The sequence below is a fragment of the Aquila chrysaetos genome, chromosome 3 (genome assembly GCF_900496995.4).
Source record: "Aquila chrysaetos chrysaetos chromosome 3, bAquChr1.4, whole genome shotgun sequence".
Lineage (NCBI taxonomy): Eukaryota > Metazoa > Chordata > Aves > Accipitriformes > Accipitridae > Aquila > Aquila chrysaetos.
In genome coordinates, this window is record NC_044006.1 from 51,164,009 (window position 1) to 51,186,420 (window position 22,412).

Here is a 22,412-nt window from a genome sequence, read left to right on the forward strand (position 1 = left end):
CTGAAGTGTCAAAGCTTTGACAGTTTGCAAGGAGTTAAAGCTCTCAGCAGGAAAGTGGGAGGAAGTTTAGCTGGCTTTTAAATTCGAGGCAAAGAGCAAACCATTGCTTCTTACTGTTGAGTGTTGACAGGCACATAAAAGCTGATAATGTAAGTCCAGGGGTTTAAGAGACTTAGTAGAGTTGCTTTTTTGTCGTATGACTGTATTTTAATGCCTCATTAAAGAAGCAGAGCCCTTTGAAATTCTTTACTAGATGGCATTTAAAAAAAGGCAAGATGGTTGGGTAAAAATGTCAGTGTTTAAAAACTAAGTTGTCTTAACCTTCATCTCCAATTTCAGATGGATAAATGAAATGATGGGAGCTAACAGTTCTGAGCTGTGAATAAATAACACAGCGGTGATATACAGGGACTGGAACTTTCCTTTTCTTATACTGGTTCTCACAGCCCTAGCGAACGGCAAAATAAGTGTTGTCCATGTTGGTTTTGCTGACAGAGAAAGGAAAGGCACAAAAAGATATGTGATTGCCCAAGTCTGTGCTGCCAACCGATGTTGAACCTGGCTTTGAAGATTTTCATTCTGATTTGTTTTAAAGTAGAATTTCCCACCAGACAGAAATTCTGGCTCTTGTACTTAATGAAATGTCACTGTGGTATAGTGTGTGTTTTTCTGGTTTTGGGGGTATTTTTTAAAGGTCTTCTAATTCAACCTGAAGCTGTTTCAAAATGGATGCTGTGTTGTGCTGCTTTGAGAAATACGAGTATGCTGTAAAACAAGTCAGTCCTTTAGTTTAAAAAAAAATTAAAAAAGCAAAACAACCCCCCCAAAACCCAGCAAAAATGCAAAGGGAATGGGGATCCTAAACCCAAAATTGTTGTTTGTTTAGCATAACAGCTGCAGAATCAAGCAATGTAATCTGCTTTTGTCTCAAGACAAAACTTTATTTACATGTAGACAGCAGCTATTGTGGGTCTCTGCTTCTGTTATTAATTCAGTACATTATATCACTACAGTTCTTAGGTAAACACATTAATTAAGGATGCATCTTACTAAGCACTCCTGTTTGCTTATCTGATACTTGAATTGCCTGAATACTTGTTTGTAAACTTTCTAAAAACACATAGTTCTTAACAGAGGTTTAAATAGCTATACAGCTATTGTGATAAGCTTCAGAATTTTTCCTGTATAACGTTCTGATACTTTTTCAATATGCAAAGAATTATTACAGGAGTCTCACAATTGCTTTCCTGACCAAAGGATTAGGTTCAGACTGTGTGAGCTAGCTCTTGCTTTTGTTACAGAGGATTATTTATTTTATGCTTTTCCCTGTAATTGCTTGGTATGACTTGGCTCTTCTTATGGGATCTGTAATTCTTTTATTTTTCTTGCACAACGCCTAGCTTAGTTATGCCCAGCCTGGTACACTCAATACCATGTAAAGCAAGGAAAAGCTAAATTTGAACTACTAAAATAAATTGCTGAGGCTATAAGCTTTGATCACTTGATAAATTGCAATATTCAGTATTTCTCAGTGAAATTTCCATTGCTGGTTCAAACTGGTTAGAAACCATTTGTAGCTAGTGATGTGTTAGCTTACACCTACACAGTGAAACATTTGTTGGTTTATAAATGACAGTTGCCTAGATATGATGATCCCAACGGCAACATTACAAATGCAAAATTTGTTTAGTCTCTGATATTTTTGTTGTTGTTTGGACTGGATTTTGCACAAATAATGGCCAGTTTTAATTAAAAGAGGATGTAAAAAGAGGATATTTTCTTCAAAACAATTTTTGAAATCTTCTTGATACTGTTTTTGGAGAATTTTGTTTCTAGACATATGTTAACTCGGCAGGATTTTCTTGTTTTGTTTTTTCTTTTAACTAAAATGTTATGTAACCAGGCAGACTTACATGAAGGCATCTTAAGTAAAACAAAGGCTATTTAGTCACAAAATGAATCTGTCATTTTAAATATTAGGAGAAACTCCATCCTTTTACACAGTTGTGTTTCATTTGGTCTGGAAAATACAATTGAGTTTTCTAAATCATCCAGAACTGAAATTTGGTGTTTCAGTTTGTTCTGTGTTGTTGGTTTTGTTTTGTCTTTTTTTTTTTGTCTTTGATTTAAAAAAAAAAAAAAAAAAGTTGCCTACTGACAAACATCGGGCTGATGGCCGAGCATCTCTCTTGTTCATTACCAAAACCCAAGGAATGATCACAGAATTATCGAACAGTTTAGGTTGGAAGGGACTGTGGCAGCCATCTGGTTCAAACCCTTGCAGGGCCTTCAAGACCAGGTTGCTCTGGGGGCAACATCCGTCAAGGTTTTAAATATCTCTGAGGATGGAGACTCTGCACCCTCTTCTGTGAGCAAGCATCTTCCAGTGTTTGACCACTGTTACAGTGAAAAATAATTTCCTGATGCCTAGTTGGGATTGACCATGTTCCAGCTTGCATCTTGTCCTTCCACTGTGTCTCTCTGTCTTCCCTTCACCCTCCCATTGGGTAGTTGCAGACATCAGTGAGGTCCTCCTTTAGCCCACCTTTCTCCAGGCTGACAAAACCCCATAGCATCAGCCTTTCCACGCATGTCATGTGCATCAACCCCCGACTATCTTCTATGGAGAAAATAGAAGTGGCATTTTATTTTAGTTAGCCAGGTTATGCTGTTTACCTTGGTGGAATTGATCTGGTTTTTTTTATTCTTCTTCGTCAGGGCAAAAGGGGTAAATTTAGTCTTTATGCTCTCATGGGGCCTAGTGCTTTCCAAACCTGTGGTCTTTGGGCTCTGGCAGTTTGTTGCTCACTTCTAATGAGGCCAGGAAAGGTAATAAAGAAATGTAAGGCTGTTGCCAGTAAGCTGAAATTATGGATATTCACAGCTCAAGTAGAAATATTTTTAAGGGATTGCATCTTGGAAAAATGTTGAAAACCTTTTCTGTAAGTCAATTATGTAATATTTCGTGTATAAATTCATGTTATTTTCCCTTGCATCCAAGGAGGACAGAAGAAGCAGACAAGCTTGGATCCAGAGTCTTAACTGCTGAGACTGATGGTACTCTTGGACAGAGCCTGCTTTTATTTGGGTATTTGCAATGTTTAGCAGAGGTAATAGAAGTGCTTAGGTATCTCAGTCAAAAATCAGGGCCAAGCTGAATTGGACAGTGTATGGATATGTCATGAGGAAGTGAATTCATAGTTTTTAGAAGTGACAAGAGCATGAACAACCAGAGCAGGGGAAGGTAAGAGGATAAAAAAGTGAGAACATTTTCAGCAGAGGGGTGAAACTTGAAGCTTATCATGGATCTTTTGATTGGGAAAAATCATAAAGGCACAAGCATGTTTGCTGTGATAATGTTTTCATTAACGTAAAATTAACCTGTAAGACTGCTCTTTACTTGTTGAAAAGTTTGGATCGGGCAGTTAAGTTACAACCGAATGAATTTTGTTCAGTAGCTAGTGCCTCTCTCCTAAAAGGGAATGCATGCTGAACTTTTTTGTTAGGGTTCATACTGGACTTTATGGTTTGCTGGGGGCTTTTGGGGGATTTTTTGGTTGTTGTCATCTTTGAAAGCCTACTTACAACATCTGAAAGACATTTTGTTAGCAATGCTGGTCTTAATCTCACGTCTGTGTACAACAGGTGCTATATGATCTTTGTTGCTTCTTCCAACCACAAAATGGATGTGGTTCACATCTGAATGGAAGCAGACACTTTTAGTGAGAGACTCCAGCTTCCTGCTTCTTTGCCCTGCTGTGACTGCTTCTAAGGGTGCTGGCACTCCATTGGGGCTGTTGCAGTACAGTCTCTTTTCTGCCTGGCGATGTGCCGAGTCAACCAATTCATTTTATGAGGACAGCCCAACAAATATTATAAGCTTTTGGTTTCCATTGATGTGCTCCAGATGTTAGTATGTTACCTGGAGGTGAAAAAATGTTGTGAATGCATCCATTTTTTGCTATATGTGGAGCTTTATTGCACTTCTTGAAATGATGAGTTTGCACTACAAAAAGACCCACCCTGATTTTTGGACCTTTTTTAATGACTTATGAGCAGTGTTTTCTGAACAACTGAACGTAGATGCACACCAATATCAGATTGGCATGTATGTGTTGTGTGGTATCTTGTCAGAGATCGAAAGAACTGCTTAGAAGCTGTCCCAGTTCAGTGGGTCAAAAATCCACTTTTTATTAAAGGCTAACTGTAGATTTGCATGATTGACTATAATGGCTCCAATTTTAAAAGATAGACGTAACAGAAAGCACTTCCAGTTGGTGGGATAATTCAAGAATACTACATGCTCAGATGGCTAAAATATTGTGCTTTCTGCTGCTACTTCATGCTAGTTAAAAAGAAAGAAATAGTTGTGGAAAAGGTGGGAAAAAGCCAATTTGAGAGTAAATTTCAACTATATGAGGTCACTCTTTGGTTAACAGTAAGCTGAGGGTTAGCCATCTTTCATACAGCTGTACATCCCGTTGTGAAAAAAAAGCCCAACATGATTACTAGGCAGCATTTGGGGAGGAACCAGAAGCTTCCACACCGGAATATATTTAAACTGTGGCAGCAGCAGTGTACCACTTTAAGCTTGATTCCCCCCCCCCCCCCCCCCCCCCCCCCCATCCCTTTTTCAAATTGTCCTGGAATTACAGATTAGAAGGTAAAAACTTCAGCAGGCCCTAAGAGCTAGGAAAGTGTTTTGTTATTACAAATTTTAATATGAAATTTCAGATGGCAAAATACGCATACTTTTGCAGTGTGTGTAATTTAGTTTTCTAAATTGGAAAATCTGCTGTTACCTAGCGGTTAATGACTATTTTTTTCCAACATTTGGAATGCAAGACCTGATTTGATAAGCTGATAAAAGAAAACAAAACTGAGAACATGTTGGAAGTGCTCAAAGTGAAAATTACAGTTTAGGTAGGTTTGGGGGTAGATAGTTAGACATTTTAATTGAACTAAAATAGTTTTATACTAATACAGTACTGTTGTGGGAGTACATTTTGTGGTGCATTTGAAATTGAAGTATTTAAGTGGGGGAAAATGTATGTTAATGCTTTGCAAGAAAGAGTTTTTTTTTTTTTTAATACCATCTATCTAAGCAAAATAGCTGTTAAAGAAATAGAGCTCTCAAGTCTGTGCTGGAGAGTAAAGTGTAAAGTTTAGGATAATTTCTTTGAGCCAGGAGTTTGCTTTTATCACTTTTGTTGGTATATTAAACTGCTGTGGGAAACAATCATGTGAATTCTGAAGTAAATTTGTATTCCTGGACAATTACAGTGAAATCAGCCCCTGCCAGTGTAAAAAAGGGTGTTGAGTCAGTCTGGATTCTGAAAGTCCTGTGTTTTTAACATCTCCATGATAGGGATAACAGAAATGAGTCCAGATGATGATTTCACTTAGCCACATGGAAATGAGGGCATTGAATTTGATATGACAGCTTTGGTTACACGCAACCAACACTGGCTTATGTTAAGTAGCGGAAACCCCTGCTTGTGCATTACAATTCAGCACTAGTCCACAGCTGGACTAGCTCAACATAGTTAAATTGGTTAAAATGACCATTTTTATTATTTGAGTTTAATTTTGTCTTTGGGGATTTTCTCTGAATTTGGAGTAACTAGGCCTGAAAAAAAATAAGCTACCACTTACACATGCATGCACACACAGAAAATTATCAAAAGAAGTAAATTCTGTGCTTTTTAGGTGTTTATATGCAAGTGTATATGTGCAGCCTTATTTTTCAGGTGCGGATGAAACTGATCTTAGTCTAAATAGTTTGGGTGCACTAATGGAGAGTTTTGCACTCTTTTGAATGAATCTGTTTTAAAACAGTAGCAGTACCACATGATAGAGCACAGATAAATTGCACTGACCTGAGCTACTATCTTTTTTCAAATCAACCCCCCCGCCCTCCTTCTTGAGTCATGTAATGCAATCCCATTATCTTCAGATTATGTGCTCTGTTTCTACTCTGCCAGCTTCAGTTTGAGTGTTCTACCAGATACCTTCCTTGTAATATTGTAATATTTTAAGAAGGAAAGAACCTAATTTAATTTTTTATTAATTCAGAATTGCAGAATAGATTGTGGTCCATGTTTTGCGAGGAATTAAGAGGCATTGGTGTATTATTTCAGGGTTTCTAACCTGAGGAAGAAGGTGGCTGTAACAGCCCTTCCTGTTCTTACTGCTTTGTTAAGGGAAGTTGGAGGGATGAGTACCTTTCCTTTGCAATCCTTAGTAATCAAGCTATTCCAGTGTGCTACTTAATTTACAGCATGGCCACTATAAAACTGTTTCAACTCATTTCCTTGACAAAGCAGCAGCGAGATGAAGATGATGATTGTAGCGCTTGTACTTCCAGAGTGTTGTACCTCTTCTGGGTGAATGGGGATAAATGGACAACCCAGCCTAGTGCTTGGACTGCCCATCATTCCACATCTTAGCTGAGCAGATGTGATGTTGGCATATGTTTTCCAAAATAAAAAGTCATCATTACACGACACTTAGTGCCAGACTGTAGAAGGATGGAAATAAAGTTTTAACTAGCTGTGTATTTGAAGCTCACAACAGTAAAAAAAAAGCAACAAACAAAAAACCCAAAGAAAAAAAGCCAACCCAAACCTTGGATAAACCCCAACAATTCCAGTAAAACAAGATGATACAAAATATTATTACTTGAGTATTTTTGACATGTATGTATGCACGTCTCTGTACACGTATGCTTTTGCACAAGTTTATTGTACTTCTTCTGTGGCCAGGAGCAGCAAGGGCCAGCTGCTCCACCAGACAGGTGAGTCTACAGCCAAGCAAGGGTGCCAAGAGGCCAGGGCATGGGCACAGATCTCACTGACGAGGGGTGCATTCCCACGCTACCTGAGCAAGGACAGAAGAGAAGGTCTGGTGACAGTGACCAGGGTCATCCAGACAAGTCCACAGGGATGAGGCAGGTCCAAGGGAAGGCTGGGAAGTCAGGTCAGGGGTTTGGGGTTACCAAGGTGCAGGTGTCCCTACAGCGTGGCTTACCAGGGAGGATCAAAGATGTGAGATGAGGCTTCTCCCAGCTCCTCCTCCTGCAGCACTTTGCCTGGACCCTGATTCCTCATGCTCGTGAGTGAGTCATGGGGAAGAGGTTGCAGAACCTGGTGGTGCACTCAGGGTCATGAAACTTATGGAAGATGTGGAGTTGTTTCAAATGATCAATGAGGACTAAAGCCTGTGGAAATCGTTCTGTTCTCATCTCCACTGAGCTTTAGGTCAGGTCTTGCTTGGCGGTTGGCAATGTGCTGGGGTTTCCTAGTCACTATGTTGAAACAGCTACTCTCATCAGAAGTTTAATTTGACCAACTGGACTTCCTTCTTTGCCTTTTCTTCTGTGTAGGATCTATTGTAAATTACCTTGGGAGAAAAAAAGCACTTTTATATTACAGCCATTTAAAGGAAACTGTTTCCAAATGCATGAACAGTAGTGCTTAACCATTAACAAAACATGATTTTATAAAGGTATCACCTTTTGTCTGAGCAGAATGATGGGGATTTGCATATTCAGGTTTAAAAAACCTTATCTCTTTATACTAAAATATCTATTCCACACTCTATGCATTAATTTTACTTCGTTTAATCCAAGTCATAGCTATAATGCTCGTATGTTCCTCTTCAGGGCCTTAAGTGTGATGAATATAGAAGCAGTTACTGCCAGAAGGGTTTGAAAAGGTTATTGGTGCATGTGGAACTCTTGTTAACTTATGATAATTTATGTCTTTTCAAATTTGTCTTTTGTTTTCCTCCTTGCAGAAGGTAGCCTGTGTTCTTTACAGAGGTTGCTATTACCAATATCATGAGGGTAATCTCATTTTTTCTCAAGGCCTAGGGTTTTGGTACAGGTTTTCTATACCATGCACAAATTGCTTAATTATGTAAAGGTATAACATATATAAAATCTATAGAACATATAACTTGTATAAAATAGAGCCAATGATGACAGCTTTTCTGCAAAAATGTTGCAGCTATTTTGTAAGGGCAGTGGGTTTTTTGTAGATGATCATGAAATCTTTTTCTAGCTATACATTGAGATAGTATTAACTTTATTGGACTTGATAATACTGCATGAAAAATTTATGTACTTGCACAACTAAATAGTTTGAAAGAATTTCAGATTTAGTACCTCAGATATTTATGGATTGTACCCTGTAAAGACTTTAGTAGCTTGTTCTGTCAAGTGACTTTTCTTAAATGTAAAATATAGTGGGAGAATGACTTTCAGTTTTTTCCTTTTAAAATTTCAAATTTCCAAATATATAGTTTTCACTTGGGGAATATTGGTGGTCTTTGTTGTGTCAAGAGTGCCTGTAGTTATTCCAAAGCATGCTTTATTTCTATTATAACTCTTAATCACAGTATGGAAATGTGAATGCAGTATACTTGTTTGTACAGTAACATTTAAGCATAGACATCAGTACACTGGAGAGAAGAAAGTCCCCAGGGCTCAAAGGACCAAAGACCCCACTGTAAACCAGCAGGCAGTTCACCTGGAGGAAAATAGAACAACTTTTTCGAACAGTGATCAGAAACCAATGACAAGGTACCTATTTTTTAATTAGAGGAAGCTTAGGGACAAACAATTATTTGTTTTAGAATTTTGCAATTTATTTTAAAATTGAGTTTTGAAGTTTAATTTTTTTAAAGATTGACACAACAGCATGGATTTCTAAAAGTGAATGTTTAAAATCTTCAACCTGTTGTTCATTTTGCTTTCCAACAGCTCCTGGTTCAAACAATGCAAACACAGAAATGGTTGTATCTTTTGTTAGCTTTAGATCTTGTGCTCTTACGGCTCCAGACACTGGAGAATGAACATTTCGCTTTTTTTAAAACTAAAACAATTAAATAGTGTTTTAGTATGGATTTAAAAGCTTCTGTTTATCAGATATTTTGATTAAATATTGGTTTAGGATCAAACCACAGTTGCCCAGAGAGGTTGTGGAATCTCCATCGTTGGAGGTACTCCAACCTCAGCTGGCCATGGCCCTGAGCAACCTGACTGGGTTGGACTTTCTTTGGCAGGAGGTTGGACCAGATGACATCCAGATGTCCTTTCCATCACAAATTATTCTGTAACTCTGTGAAACAGGTTCCTTTAAAAAAAAGTCTAAACAACCAAAATAACTCCTGGCTACTGAAGGACATTGCTGCTCCTCCATGTTTTACTGTGTTTAGTTCAGCAGCTTGTGGGTAGCCGTGGAACTTCAGCTGCAGGTTTAAGGCAAAACTACATTTTAAAATTGTCCATTTTTTATTTTAATACTGGACTTAGATGATTAGGAGATAATACTGTTAGAACTGAAGAATAACTTGGAGTGAGTTCTAGCACATAACTGGATACCTTTTGATGGCTAAATCACAGGCTAAAACACGTAAGATTTGTTCACGGAGTATGAACGGTCTTTAATGTCTGAATCAGGCAATCTGACTACAGATGAGACTTGAGTCAGTGACATTGTAGATGAATGGGGTGATGAGACCTAGTGAGGAAAGAGGAAAAACACTGTCCACTGAGCATATATAGGAGTTTGTGAACCATAAATAGTTGCAAAAAGGAAATACAGGGTATGTGTAAAAAGGCAGTGTTAAACAGGATACTGATCAAAGAATCAGTAGAAGCACAGTAGGCAATCTTGCAGTCAGCTGCCTGCACTATATAATCCAACATGCACTCTGTCAAAAAAGCATTTGGTATTAGTTGCCAAGTCAATGTACAGTATGACTTTGAAAAGATCAAGGAGTGTAGGGAGTTTTCTTACTATTGTACTAAGTACCTACGCTAATGCAGCAGTTTGTGTTTTCCAAGTCATAGCAAAAATTAAGTGTGCATCTCCTGCTCAGACTGTGCAGAGGGATATTTGTACTTACATGAACTTGAGGCATGCGTGTAGCCTTTAATCTCTAAAATAGACAAGGGAATGCAAATGCCCTGGGTATAGACCTTGCTATATTCCTAGATGGCTTGATAAGGTTTTAAGTTCCATTGCTGTGGGTTCCTTTGCCATTTATAATGCCAATAATTAAACATTGTATTTAGTCTGAAATTACTTTTCACTTCTTGATGTTTGATTTTCTTCAGCTGGAATTTTTCTTTTGGGCCCCAACTAAGGAGGGTTTACAGGGCACAGAGTTGGGGAAGCAAGATGCATTGTTACTTCAAGATGGCTAATGTATGATAATGAATTAAAATAAAATTAGTGGCATAATCAGAGGACACTCTGTAACTTTCATATGTTAACAAGCTGAAGTAAACATTGTGAGGAGCCTGGCCCCATCAAAAGGAATTTGAGACTGCTTTTGTACTAGCTAAGTTTTTCCTATTTCTTACCTCAAATCAAGTAAGAAAGCACCTTTTTTCTCTGACAAAGACAAATCTGGAGTGCAACCAAGCATAGCTTTTGGTAAATAGTGACTTGTTCATAATCTCATCCAAACAGTATCAGTGTCTTGCTCTGGGGAAATTCAGGAGGTGGGGTGAGAGGGAAGGAGGAAGCAGACGAGCACCTGATTTCTGTGCAAGAGACACATACTGGAGCTGTTCTGTGAATATCTTCATTCCTCTGGAAAAGCAGAGTGGTCGCTACCAGGAAGAGACAGCCTTCATTTCCTCTTGTTTGCAGGCAATACAGGCTGTCTTCTTCATGCTGGTTGCCTTCTTTGAAGGAAGTCTGGCAGAAAGCGGGAACTTTAGAAAGGTGATCTCCAGTAACATGTGGCAAGGTGCCTCGAGCTGTGTCAGTAGGAGGCATCCTAAATAAAAGACTTTCAATAGAGGAACAGGACCTCACCCTGAACCAATTGGCTTTCCCTCCCGTTGCCTTGAGAGCAGAATTTTGCTCCTGGAGAATGCTGGCAGACAAGATCCAAGCTGGCTGTGGTGGAGCTTGAAGACGTGAATGAACAATGATGTCCTGGGGGCACTGACATTGCTTGGAGAAAATTCTCATAGGACATTAGGACTTGAAGTTCTGAATTTTAAGAATTTGAGGTTAACTGAGGTCAGTCTTTCTGTTTGTAAGTTAAACCCAACTTGCTCTTTCACCATGGATTCCCTGGGATCAGTGGGTGGTGTGTTTTTAAAGATGAAACTACTGACTGTGTTGAGGGATGGGAAGAGGTCTGCAGTATCATCTCTGCTCTCTGTGAAACCCCCTTGCTTTAGAACAAGCTGTCTTCTGGGTAACACCAACTGCAGTGCTTTCGGGTCTGTGCAGCAGGACACCTGCCCCTTTTACATCCTTGGGACCATTTTTTTCCTATGTCTTTATCCTTCATTCACTTGGTTGCTTCCTGACATGTTCCTGGCTCTCAGCCATGCCACCCTGCTCTCACTTTCTCCTGCTTCCTTGCCTAAAAGTGGGAATTCCACCCTGGCTGGGTTTCCCTGGGTCAGCAGAGCCACTGTGCCTGGCTGGCATGGGCTGAACCAGAAGCCAGAACTCAACTTGCGCAGGAGACAGGACCTCGTGGCCCCAGGGAGTCGGCTCCCACCTTTGCTTGTGGCGCTGGGATGAACTGGAAGGCGGCTCCCAGGCGAGGTGGCTCCCAGCTTGTTCTGCACACAAGCAGGCACAAAGCTGTGCTGATTTCCTTGACCCCAGGCACCAGCCACACTTGGGAACTGGCTCCCAACTCTGCTGCTCGCAGACACAGACAGGAGCTCAGGGTTTGGGCTCCTTCTCTTTCTTCTACAAAGCATGAAGGGAGCAGGAGACCAGCTCCTGGCCCTGCCTGTGGGTAGGGAGTGTCTCCTGGGAACCAGCTCTCTGTGCCTGCAGGAGCTAGCAGGAGACAAGAGCTGGCTCTTGGCTGATGTTGCTGGAGGAGTTGTATGGCAATTAGAAAGGTGTGTAGCAGTTGGGAACCTCTGGTCTTGAGCTTGTTTGTCGGAAGATATCTTTGCCCTATATTTTTGGCTGAGACAGACTGTCACACTGAAGTGGGCACCGTCATGTGAGACAAGTACTTCCTCAGATCTTGTTGCTCTTGCCATTAGTTAAAATAGGTACAGTCCAGTTCCAGCAATGTATGGTCCTTCTTACTGATTGTACAACTTGCTGTATTTCAAATAGTTGTTTCTTCACCAGAAATGCCATGTATTACCAAAAAGTCTGCCAAGCCTGTATAAACTGTTGCCTGGTTACGACTACTAAACTGAACTAAACTACGAAGCTTGCATTTAGGTGTGATCAAACAAATATTTCATGCTGCCCCCATCCTGGTAGCAGAGGTTTAGGCTTAAAGTCTGCTTAGTGCTGGAGGTGGTGATAAGTTTGTGTTCCTGCCTGCCATGTACCCCCCATCCCCTGTCCTGGATGTCTTTGCTTCTGTAAGGTAACTACAGAAAAGTGGATCTTGAAGTACTGGTATTTTTGTAGTTGATTTGTTTGTTTGAATGTGGAGAACTCTGGGAATAATACAGAAGCCTGAATTATAGTGACACAAAACTTTCATTGTTAGCAGCTTGAAAAGATTATGCTGAAAATTGGTTAGTTCTAGTCATCTTTTTATAAATTGTCTTTTAATTTTAATCTTTTCTTGCTTGACTTTGAAACTTGAATATCTAGTTGGGTCTCTTCTAATCAAATGCGGTGAGTATAAAACTTCACAAATAGCAAGATTGTTCAGAAACTATTTGTGAGGGTGTTCAAAACTTTATGATAATTTTGGTAAATGGAAAAATTAGGTTTGCTTTACAATATGTTACTAATTTATATGAACAGTATTGCTTTCCTGTTAGAAAATATCATATTTGTTTACATGCTTGTCTCTATTGTTATTTTATTTTATTTTATTTTATTATTAAATGAACATTTTTCTTTTCTTCCCAGAGGATGCTAAGCAAGTTTTTGGCCAGACCACGATTCATCAGCACATTCCTTTTAACTGGAATTCAGAGTTTGTACAGCTGCATTTTGGAAAGGATAGAAAAAGACACCTAACATACGCGGAGTTCACCCAGTTTTTACTGGTGGGTCTAATACAATACAGTTTGTCAAGAGTAATAAGAAGGATACAAGAATCAAAGTATTTGCAAACTTGCCAAATACCATGCTGGTAGGAAAGTTGAAAGATAGACCAAGTCTAGGCTTTTACAGTCAGAGTGCTGGACTTTAATAGTGTGTTGATATATAGTATATGAATGTTTTGGACCCAGTTGCCAGGCTGGTATTGAGAAGTACTTCTGTCTGTAAACAGCATGTTTACCAAACGTGTATTTAATTCAGTGCTGATATCCAATAAAGATGTTTTGCTGCAAGCCCTTTCCACACACTTCTTTACTTTTGACCTTTTTTGAATTAAGAGTATCTCAGATAGGGAAAGGCTATTTAGCTTTGCTTGTGGTATATAGAGAATAAAATACTGCCTTTCTTTTGCAAGGAATTCTTGGCTATTCATACTTCGGGGTACTTTGTTACAGAAAGTAAAATATTGTGCTAATAAAATGTAAACAGATTATCTGTATTTCAGCAGTACTGTTAAAAATAGTCTTCAGTAGGAAAAGTGATCCTTGAAGTGGTGAAACACGTGAGTTTCTTATTTGTATTCCTTCTGAATACTTAATGCCTGTATTAGTATTTACACTAGAGAGTTTTAAAATGGGAACCTGCTTCAAGACTGCAAGGTTTCTTTTTTTTCTTGTTTACACAAGTATGTTAGTTCACAGTAGGAGGTGGTATCATTTTGATGAGGAATAATTAAGATAATGCTATTGAGACAAATGTTTCAAATTGACTTTGTAGAACAGAGCCTAATTAACTTTGTATGAAGAGGACGTCAGGTATGACATGATTAAATTGTATTCCCTTAGGTTTTGTATTGACTATTGTAACTCCTAAGTAGCTAAGGCATAGACCAGTTTTGTGATGGAATAGTGAACTAGAACCTCTTTTAGATAAAAAAGCAAATGTGTTACTTGATTAGGAAAAAACACCCCTGGCTACATGCTCTGGTGTTCTACTACCTCCTTCCAACTACAGAATAAGCCCTGGATATGTGTCCTGATTTTCGTGGATTAAAATCACAGTCTTACGAGAGTACCAGTCCTGTTTGCCTCATGTGTGTCTTTGTTTCGAGATCTGAGAACAACCTGAAGAAAAACCAAGAATGAAAAAAAGGATACTTTTTTCCCCCAAAAAAGAGGAGTAGCGGTGAGAGAGGTTAGAGCCACAGACCTAAAAGAGCCTGTAACCTCATGGCTGGGTATTTGGAAGAGTTGAGTTCTTTCTTTGTGTCTTTGGGTTCTTTCATGTTTTTTCCTTGAATTAGGAAAAGCAAGAGCTGAGGCAGCAGTTTTCTAACTTTGGAGATGAGTCCTAACTACTAGGCTTTCTCATCCTGTGGAGGGGTGTTCCTCTTTCCTTGTCTGAAAGGACTTTCCTTGGATGTGATCATATTCTGGGGAGAATTGTATTTGGTTTTGGTGTGTCTTGCCCCTGCCTTTTTTTTTTTTTTTTTTTTTTTTTAACCGGCTCCTCTGCAAAAATGGATCTTAGCTAGTTGCAGTGCAGAGTAAAAGGTTGTGTTGGAACGCATCAGTGATCCTCATGAGCCAGGCAGCCCTTTTGGTGATGATCCATATAGGACAAAAAGAGGGAGGAAAAGCATAAACCTGGAGACAAAGGATGACGATTCTGGGTGTCCTCTAGAGAGTTGAGATGCATTCAGGAAAAGTTCTAAGGCTGCCAATAAAGATGCTCTCAGCATTGTTGCAGGCAGCAAGGACTTTCAAATAAATTAATTGTCCTAAGATTCTGCTGAAGCTGTCTGCTATCAGTACAGTTTGTTAGGATGCTCAGTCAGTCACAGTAATTGGGTACATCTGCCTACCCACTTTCTAGAACTGTAAATCTTTGAAACGCCTAGGTTTCCCAGGTGATTCTTGCTTTGCAGCATTGTATTACAGATACTGAAGTTTGGACACACAACTCTCAGCACAAATTGGAGAGTTAATGTTCACAGGCATAGAAGTCTTCCTTTAAGCTCTGTAACCTGTGGTAGTCAGTCTTTCCTTCTGACATTCTGCCTGTGCATGAGTCAGTCTCCTTGGTCTGATGTCTAGACCTTGGACCTTAGACAGCAGGAGACCACAGTGGATACCAAATTACCTTTCTGCATTCCTGATGTGTGAATGCTCTTTACATTGCACTTAACATGGACCAGATGGTTCTGTGAGGCGCTTCAGGTACTGCTTTGTAAGTACAATGCAATTTGCAACTTTTAATGAAATAATCCAGCTAGATTCAAATTCATTCACGCTGGGTCCTATTATGCCACATAAAATTTTTACATATTCATTATCTGTCGCAGCATTTGGGGTAATCGTCACTTCTGGCAAAATTGAAGATATCTGGAAAATAACATTATATTTGATCCGCGCACAAGATGGATCTCTTCTGGCTTTAAGTAAGAAGAGTTTATATGGGATTCTGAATATTTACATCCTGCCAGCACTTTTTTTGTCTACAGTAACAGAGATTCCCAAAAGTATAGCTTCCAAACTGTTTGACTCTAATACAGTTAACAATCTATTTGCATCAACCCAGAGCTCAAGGTGTGTTGTTTTACCCTGCTTCTCATTTTGCTAGCTTAAAATTAGCTCATATATCTCCACTATATATCCATCACATCTATATGTTTGGATATGGTCATGTTCCATCATCACCTAAGTGGCAAGTCTGCTTCACAAAGAGCAACACTGGCCCCTTTCTCAGCACTTGAAATCTATTCCGCAGGATGAATTTTAACATAGGCTTACATGTGGGCCTGGTAAATCCATTTCCACATTGTCTGGGAATTTATTTGTGCCCAGCATATTAGCTGATGAAGTAGTACTCTTTATAATTGAACCCTGGGATCTACTCCAGTGGAAAGGATTGTGCTGTATCTGATGACTTGTAGATCCATTGGGATGGAACCCAAACATAAATCTCTAAGTGGAAAGTAAAGAAGCTTTTAATGAGCTGTAAGTGAAAGCTGAGGTAAAATCTCTAGATAGGAAATAATTTCATGAAAATTCTGGTGCCAGCGTGCCTGCCATGATGTGCAAATTAATTTTTCACAAAGTCTTATACTACCTGGGGGAATTCTGGACTTCCAGCATCAAGGGAGAAGCTTGTTTTCTAAGTATATCTAAGTTTACAGAAAGTCTAGTCAGAGAAGATTCTTTAGAATGTATAATTTGTATTGCAAAGCAGTGAGGATTGTATTTCTTCCAACCTTCATTTGTCTAGGTAAACAATATTGGACTGAAATAGGTGAAACAATAAAAATTATTGCAAGTCAGATAGCATCTCTAAACACTACAACTTTGCTTTATTGTTTTTCAGTTTATTTTTAAGGTGGTATTTTTTATCTTAGCTGCATATACACAGCATAAGCAATGTTACAAATGTCTCATAAAGATTTCCCTGATAAATTGCTAGTAGCTACTGAGCCTCATTTTGAAACGTAGTTAGTCATGCTGTGAGATGTCTCAACTTTCAGGCTTGGAGACTGAGGGAGTAGATAGCCTTTCTTTTGCATTAAACACTTTAAGGAGTTTATTACGTTGTTATGCAATGTACAGTGATTAAAGAAGTGACATCTGTCTGGGTTTTTTTGTGCCAGACTTTATAGGTGAAATTTAGTTTTGAGACTAAGTGTGTTACCATGTAATGGTCTGCATGTTCTTGTATGCTGTGTCACTGCCACGGTCATGGTTTGGGAATGTCATGTGGCTGAAGGTCCCTGTGCTTTTTTTCTGCTCAGTGCAACTGGAAAATGCATAGCACAGCTCAAAATAACTGTAGCCTAAGAAGACCCTACCTTTCTGAGAAGGCGGGATGAATCTTCTCTATCTATTTGCAGTATGCTTAAACCATTTCATTTCTGAACTAAGGAGGAGGTGCAAATAGGGAGCTCCAGGAGACTGACATCATCCTATTCAGAGTTTTGTCTTGCTGTCTATCTACAGCTAAGTGGCTCTTTTGTAGCTGACAAGAACATGGGCAAATGGCAGCACTGAGTCCTTGACCATGTGTTTAACCAGGTGGGATAATTCTTCTGTCTAGTGGGTTCCACAGGTACCAAGAAGATTGAAAGGAATCACGTTAGCGAGGATAGGATGGGGTGATTTGGCTTGTACTCAACTGTAGTACTAACAGCCCTTTTGCAATTAGCTGGGTGATGACAAGAAACATGCACTTAACGTACCTCTCTGGAACGTGAGCCCTGCTTTGCTTCTGTGGCTGAGATGTCACTGTCAGCCAAGGTCCCACCAGTGGTATACGTACCTCCAAACTTGCTGATAGGTGTACACAGATGGTAAGAGATTGGACTTCTGTAAGTGGTGTCCAGGTTTTTTACTGCATTATAGTGCTGGATTCTGCCAGCACAACACTGCCAGCAGTTTCAGTGGTTAAAACAAATTGAACAAGAGGAGGAGAAGAAAGCAACATTCACAGTTTCCCATGTAATCCTGCTGCAAAATTCAATTTATTTTTTCTTTGGTGATGCTGCCATTTAATGACAAACATTTGTGTTCATTTGTTCATACGTTTCTACCTGCCAGGTGTATTTAGGGATAGAAGAGTTATTATACCTAACTTCTCTTCAGAGCTCTCTGCTTCCCGAGTAGCTGCCTGCCTCAAGCTGACAAAATTTTTTTGTGTTCTTGTGCTCCTCCCACCGTAAATCTCCCGAAATTGCTTGCTTCCAAATTCCTGTTGAAATTATAGTCACAATTGTAGTGAAGCAAGAGCTTACATGGCTGCATCCAGCCAGAGTGAATATTATTGCTGAATTGTAACACCTCCACATAGGGGGCTATAATGTAAAGGAAACGTGACAGAACTGAAATTGTAACACTTCAAATTATAACCCCCACAAGTGTTTCTCATCAAAAGCAGAAATTTCTGAATAATTCTGAGAGTGAAACAGTGTTGAAACATTGATCAGTCCTTTCTTCCCCACCCCTTTCCTCTTTCTGCCTAATATATTAGGAGATTTTCATCATACCTTTCAGGTCAGGGTGCAGTGTTTTAATTAGAAATTAGGACTGAAATTGGAGATGTCTGGAGGCTGAAATGAAAGGACAAGCATGGTTTGAGTGGCAGCGTGCATTGGTGGTTGTGATGTGAGCTGAATGGGCTGAAGTAGGGGTGGCAGCTGCAGGCCTCTGGCAGGTCTGATGCTACACTGATTGAATTTGCCTTTCGCCCTTCATTCTCTATTCCCTTGAATACTGCTGTGAGATAAATATCAACTTACAGGAGATCATATTCACTGTAAATACATCGTGCTGGTGATTCTTGACTAGCCTGAGTCTTGGCTTAGTATGACTTTTAAGGCATATATTTGCAAATATAATGGAAATAATAAGATAGTGTCAAGGTCCACTGCAAGACTTGCTTAGTATTGCTGACATACTTTTGCTCTGATTCCATTTTCTGAATAAGTGATTATGAATATATATTCAGACTAAGCACTGTATTTCTAGGGAATAAGTTTTTATAAGCCTTATTTAAAGGGAGGACATGGTAATGATAATTTTTTTCCTTCATTCAGCAAAGAAATACAGATTGGGAAGTCTTAACTACATCACCAAAAGGTCTTTCTGGTTTTGGCAAACCTGTAGAACTGAATAAAAAGTTCATATGTATTATCAAGTTAGTGTCTGTGCAAGATCATTCCTTTTAAATGAAAAGTAAAAAAATAAAAAAGTAGTCTAACAGTAATTCATGAAGAAAGGGTGAAGGTCACAGTAGGAAAAGATACAGTTTTGAGAAATTAAATGCCTTTTTTCTCCCCTCTTCTCTCAGGGGTACATTTGAATCACAAAATGAGATTATCAGGTGGTTGCATCAGATAATGCTTGTGATTGATCTCTGCCTGTTACTACTGCTGAAATACTGAGAATTGATCTTTAATCAGTTGTGATACAAAGAGTTCTAACTAAACTGCTGGTGTCTTTTGTAGACAAATAACTTTGTTTTAAATGAGGATGCTTTTTGAGGGAATGCTTTCAAGAGTAGTGGATGTCTACGTGGAGATCTCTGATGATTGCATTGTCCTCGTTCAATGAGTAGCAAACACTTTTACAGAAGGTATTTTGACCTGCTGTGACACATGCAATAAACTGGATAATGCACATCATGGAACACTTCAATCTCCATGAGTGGGAGATTACCTGCACTGGTGTGTTGATACGTGTCCTCCATTTCTCAGTTAAATGAATTGCATGACCTAATGTCCAGACAGCAGAGAAGTCATGATGATTGTCCTAAATATTGAGCTCAATGATAGAGACCATATTTGTCACTGATAGAAAAGCCTGAAAGTTACACATCCAATATCCAAGGAAAATTAGATTGCATGTTGTCGTGTTTTGTTAAATATGAGATATCTTGTAGGATTGCATTATATAAAATCTAACTATTAAGGTGATGATTTTGAACCTAACTTTTTTTCTCATGTGTTTTCAGGAGATACAGTTAGAACATGCAAAACAAGCTTTTGTGCAGAGAGACAATGCTCAGGCCGGAAGAGTCACAGCTATGGACTTCAGGGACATTATGGTCACTATCCGGCCACACATGCTGACACCATTTGTAGAAGAATGTCTAGTAGCTGTGAGTAGTTCTGGTATCCCGACTGGCAAAGGTCTGGGATACAGATGTGGGATTCCTTTTTTATGTACCTCAGCCACTATATGTGGCACGTAGTCCAGCTTATGGATGCATGTTTTTAAGTCTAGCAGTTATTAACTACATATATGAAAGTTAACCCTCATTGCAGAATATGTATCCTCAATGTTCCTGGTCTCCTGAGACAAAAGACAAAGCAGGTATATGGACCTTAGTAATGGCCTACAAATATAGAGTTTGCCTGACTATTTCCAGTCATTCCATCACAGTAGACTGTGTCAAATATGTTAAATACCATTGCATCCGACTTAGGAAGTCATCCTTGAAGGACTTGTTTTGTAATGTCAGGTCTAAGCTCCTGAGTGTAATTTCCAAGCACCTGGGACAGTGTATGAACTGGAATCACCCAAGGATGTTCAATATATATTAACTGATAGTTACTGTTACACTTGAGTGTACACTTTTTTCAGTGTGAAGTGCATAAACCAAATTAAATATTACAATTCTGCAGTTTCACTGAAGAAAAAAAAAAAGTACATTTGGTTTTGACCACAGTTTCTAATCTTGGGAACTTGTAACAGCACCTTCCAAGTAATCCAAAGTCTGGCCGTATCCATGTTTAAAGAAATCTGTTCTGCTTTGACTTGCAAGGGAGAATTCCAGGGGGATGTGTGAAGTGATGAGAACTGCAAACTCTGGACAGAATATTGGAAGAAGCATACAGTAAAAAGCATAGGCAGAAGACTTAGGGACTGACAATGAGATCTGATACTTTCTCACTTGATTCTCTCCCCAGTCTTGTTACCAGCTTTCTTGGGTCATATACTCTTTCATAAAACATAAGATTTTTGATTATTCCTCAAGATCAATTAAATTTTGGCAAGCATATGCATTGTTTTCAGAAATTTGCTTGATCACCAATCTTATACTTTAAATAGGGAATTGATTCAATAATTTTTCTGTGTGCAGACCCAACACCACTTTAAAATAAAGTTTTAGGCTCGGTTCTCATTTGAGAATGAATAACTGTTTGAACTTTATTGTTCCCATTTTGTTTGACTGCCTGATACAAGCCTGAGAGCTTACTGCTGGTTTTCCATGACTTGAAATGCCTGTGAATTTAAATGTTTCAGTTGACCTTTTTCAGAATATGTTTTGATTTTGTTGAAATTTTCTGTATAGTAATATATTTTACATGTAGAAGTAGATTTCCTCATTACTAGAAATAAGCCAACTTATGAAACATTTCCAACTGAAGCAGTACTGAAACTTGAACTTTGTAAATTACTACTGGTTATGTTGCTATAATCCTGCATATGTATTTGTTTAGGTTTGTAGGGTGGGGAGAGTTTTACATTCTGGTCATGATTAGTTTCAGTAACATAAGAATCTTTCATAGTTTTCTTTATTTTGCAGGGTTTTTTAAAAAGCAAGCCTGTGCTACTGTCGCTCTTGTAAAATAACATTGTTTGAAAACCTTCATTTCAAGATTTTTCTTGGTCTTGTAACAGTGTCTCTTTTCTTCTTTTACTGTCTCTACTCTAGGCTGCTGGAGGTACCACTTCCCATCAGGTCAGCTTTTCCTATTTTAATGGATTTAATTCTCTCCTTAACAACATGGAGCTCATTAGAAAGATCTACAGTACTCTGGCTGGAAATAGAAAAGATGTGGAAGTCACTAAGGGTTGGTAGAAATGTTTGCAGTCTGGAAGTTTCCTTGGGTGTTTGGTTGGGGCGGGTGGAGGGAGAGACCTCATCTGTATGCTTTTAAATCAGTGGGAGGGGGAGAAAGCCTGCCTCGTTAGCATTCCTTGGTACGCCACTCAGTTTTGTACACTCCTGTTGGAGTCCACCCTCCAGGTTTTTCATTTTGTTTCAATCAGAAAAAGGTCCTAGTAAACTGGTGGTGGGGGCAGGGTGAGGAAAGTATGTAAAGATATTTAAAAGTTTAAAAAACTTCCTAGGACTCCTGCCAAATTGGCAGCCTATTAAAGTGACCTTCAAGGGTAGTTGAAGAATTCCATAAACTTGTATTGGCGACACAGTAAGCTGATCTACAAGCTTGGAACAAGATGTTATCTGCTATATCTAACCACTTTTATAGAGAATTCCCTGTGCAATGCCAAAGTTTCATTAATGTGGCCTACTGGGACTATGCGTGAAAAGTTCCACATCTCTTGACTCCTGAGGTTTTTTTCTGTTTGCTTTTTATTTTTTTTTTTTTTTTCCCTCTGACTGGCAACTGATTGATACCGTATGTCAGATATCCTAAATCCTGCTGATAGTGCTAAGCTTTAAGACCAGAGAGTTGTACTTACTTGCATGAAGGATAGACCATTTAAAACATACATTTACGTAGTGGCAGAAACACTTTTGTGGTGGGTCACTTTAGTTCCCATTCTCCCTCCCCCACCAGCATCTTCTACTTAATACTAAAATGTAAAGCAACTCTGGGGTGCTCTGGATTATTTGTTCTAGTTTGATTAGTTTTTCTTTTCTGTATTTTTATTCTGCTGCAGAGGAGTTTGTTCTGGCAGCTCAGAAATTTGGTCAGGTTACACCCATGGAAGTTGACATCTTGTTTCAGTTAGCAGATCTATATGAGCCACGGGGGTAAGTGGAGAATTATCTGTCCTCCTCTCTTTCCTTTCCTCCTCTCTCCTTGGAAGGAGTGGGAGGTGGTGTTGGGGAACAGGATTGTGTAGTAGTGGCCACATGCAGGTAACTTCTTGTGATCTGAAA

The 22,412-nt window shown here is 39.1% G+C and overlaps 1 protein-coding gene across 7 annotated transcripts in view; it reads left to right on the forward strand.

Annotated features, from left to right (window-relative positions):
- SLC25A13 (solute carrier family 25 member 13) overlaps positions 1–22,412 on the forward strand; it is a 105,827-nt gene that overhangs the window by 39,504 nt on the left and 43,911 nt on the right. For all 7 annotated transcript variants that reach the window (XM_030008925.2, XM_030008923.2, XM_030008921.2 and 4 more), the window contains 4 exons: positions 12,876–13,015; positions 19,509–19,655; positions 21,216–21,354; positions 22,190–22,283. In XM_030008925.2, coding sequence (XP_029864785.1) covers positions 12,876–13,015; positions 19,509–19,655; positions 21,216–21,354; positions 22,190–22,283 — 520 coding nt within the window. The remainder of the gene's footprint in view (positions 1–12,875; positions 13,016–19,508; positions 19,656–21,215; positions 21,355–22,189; positions 22,284–22,412) is intronic.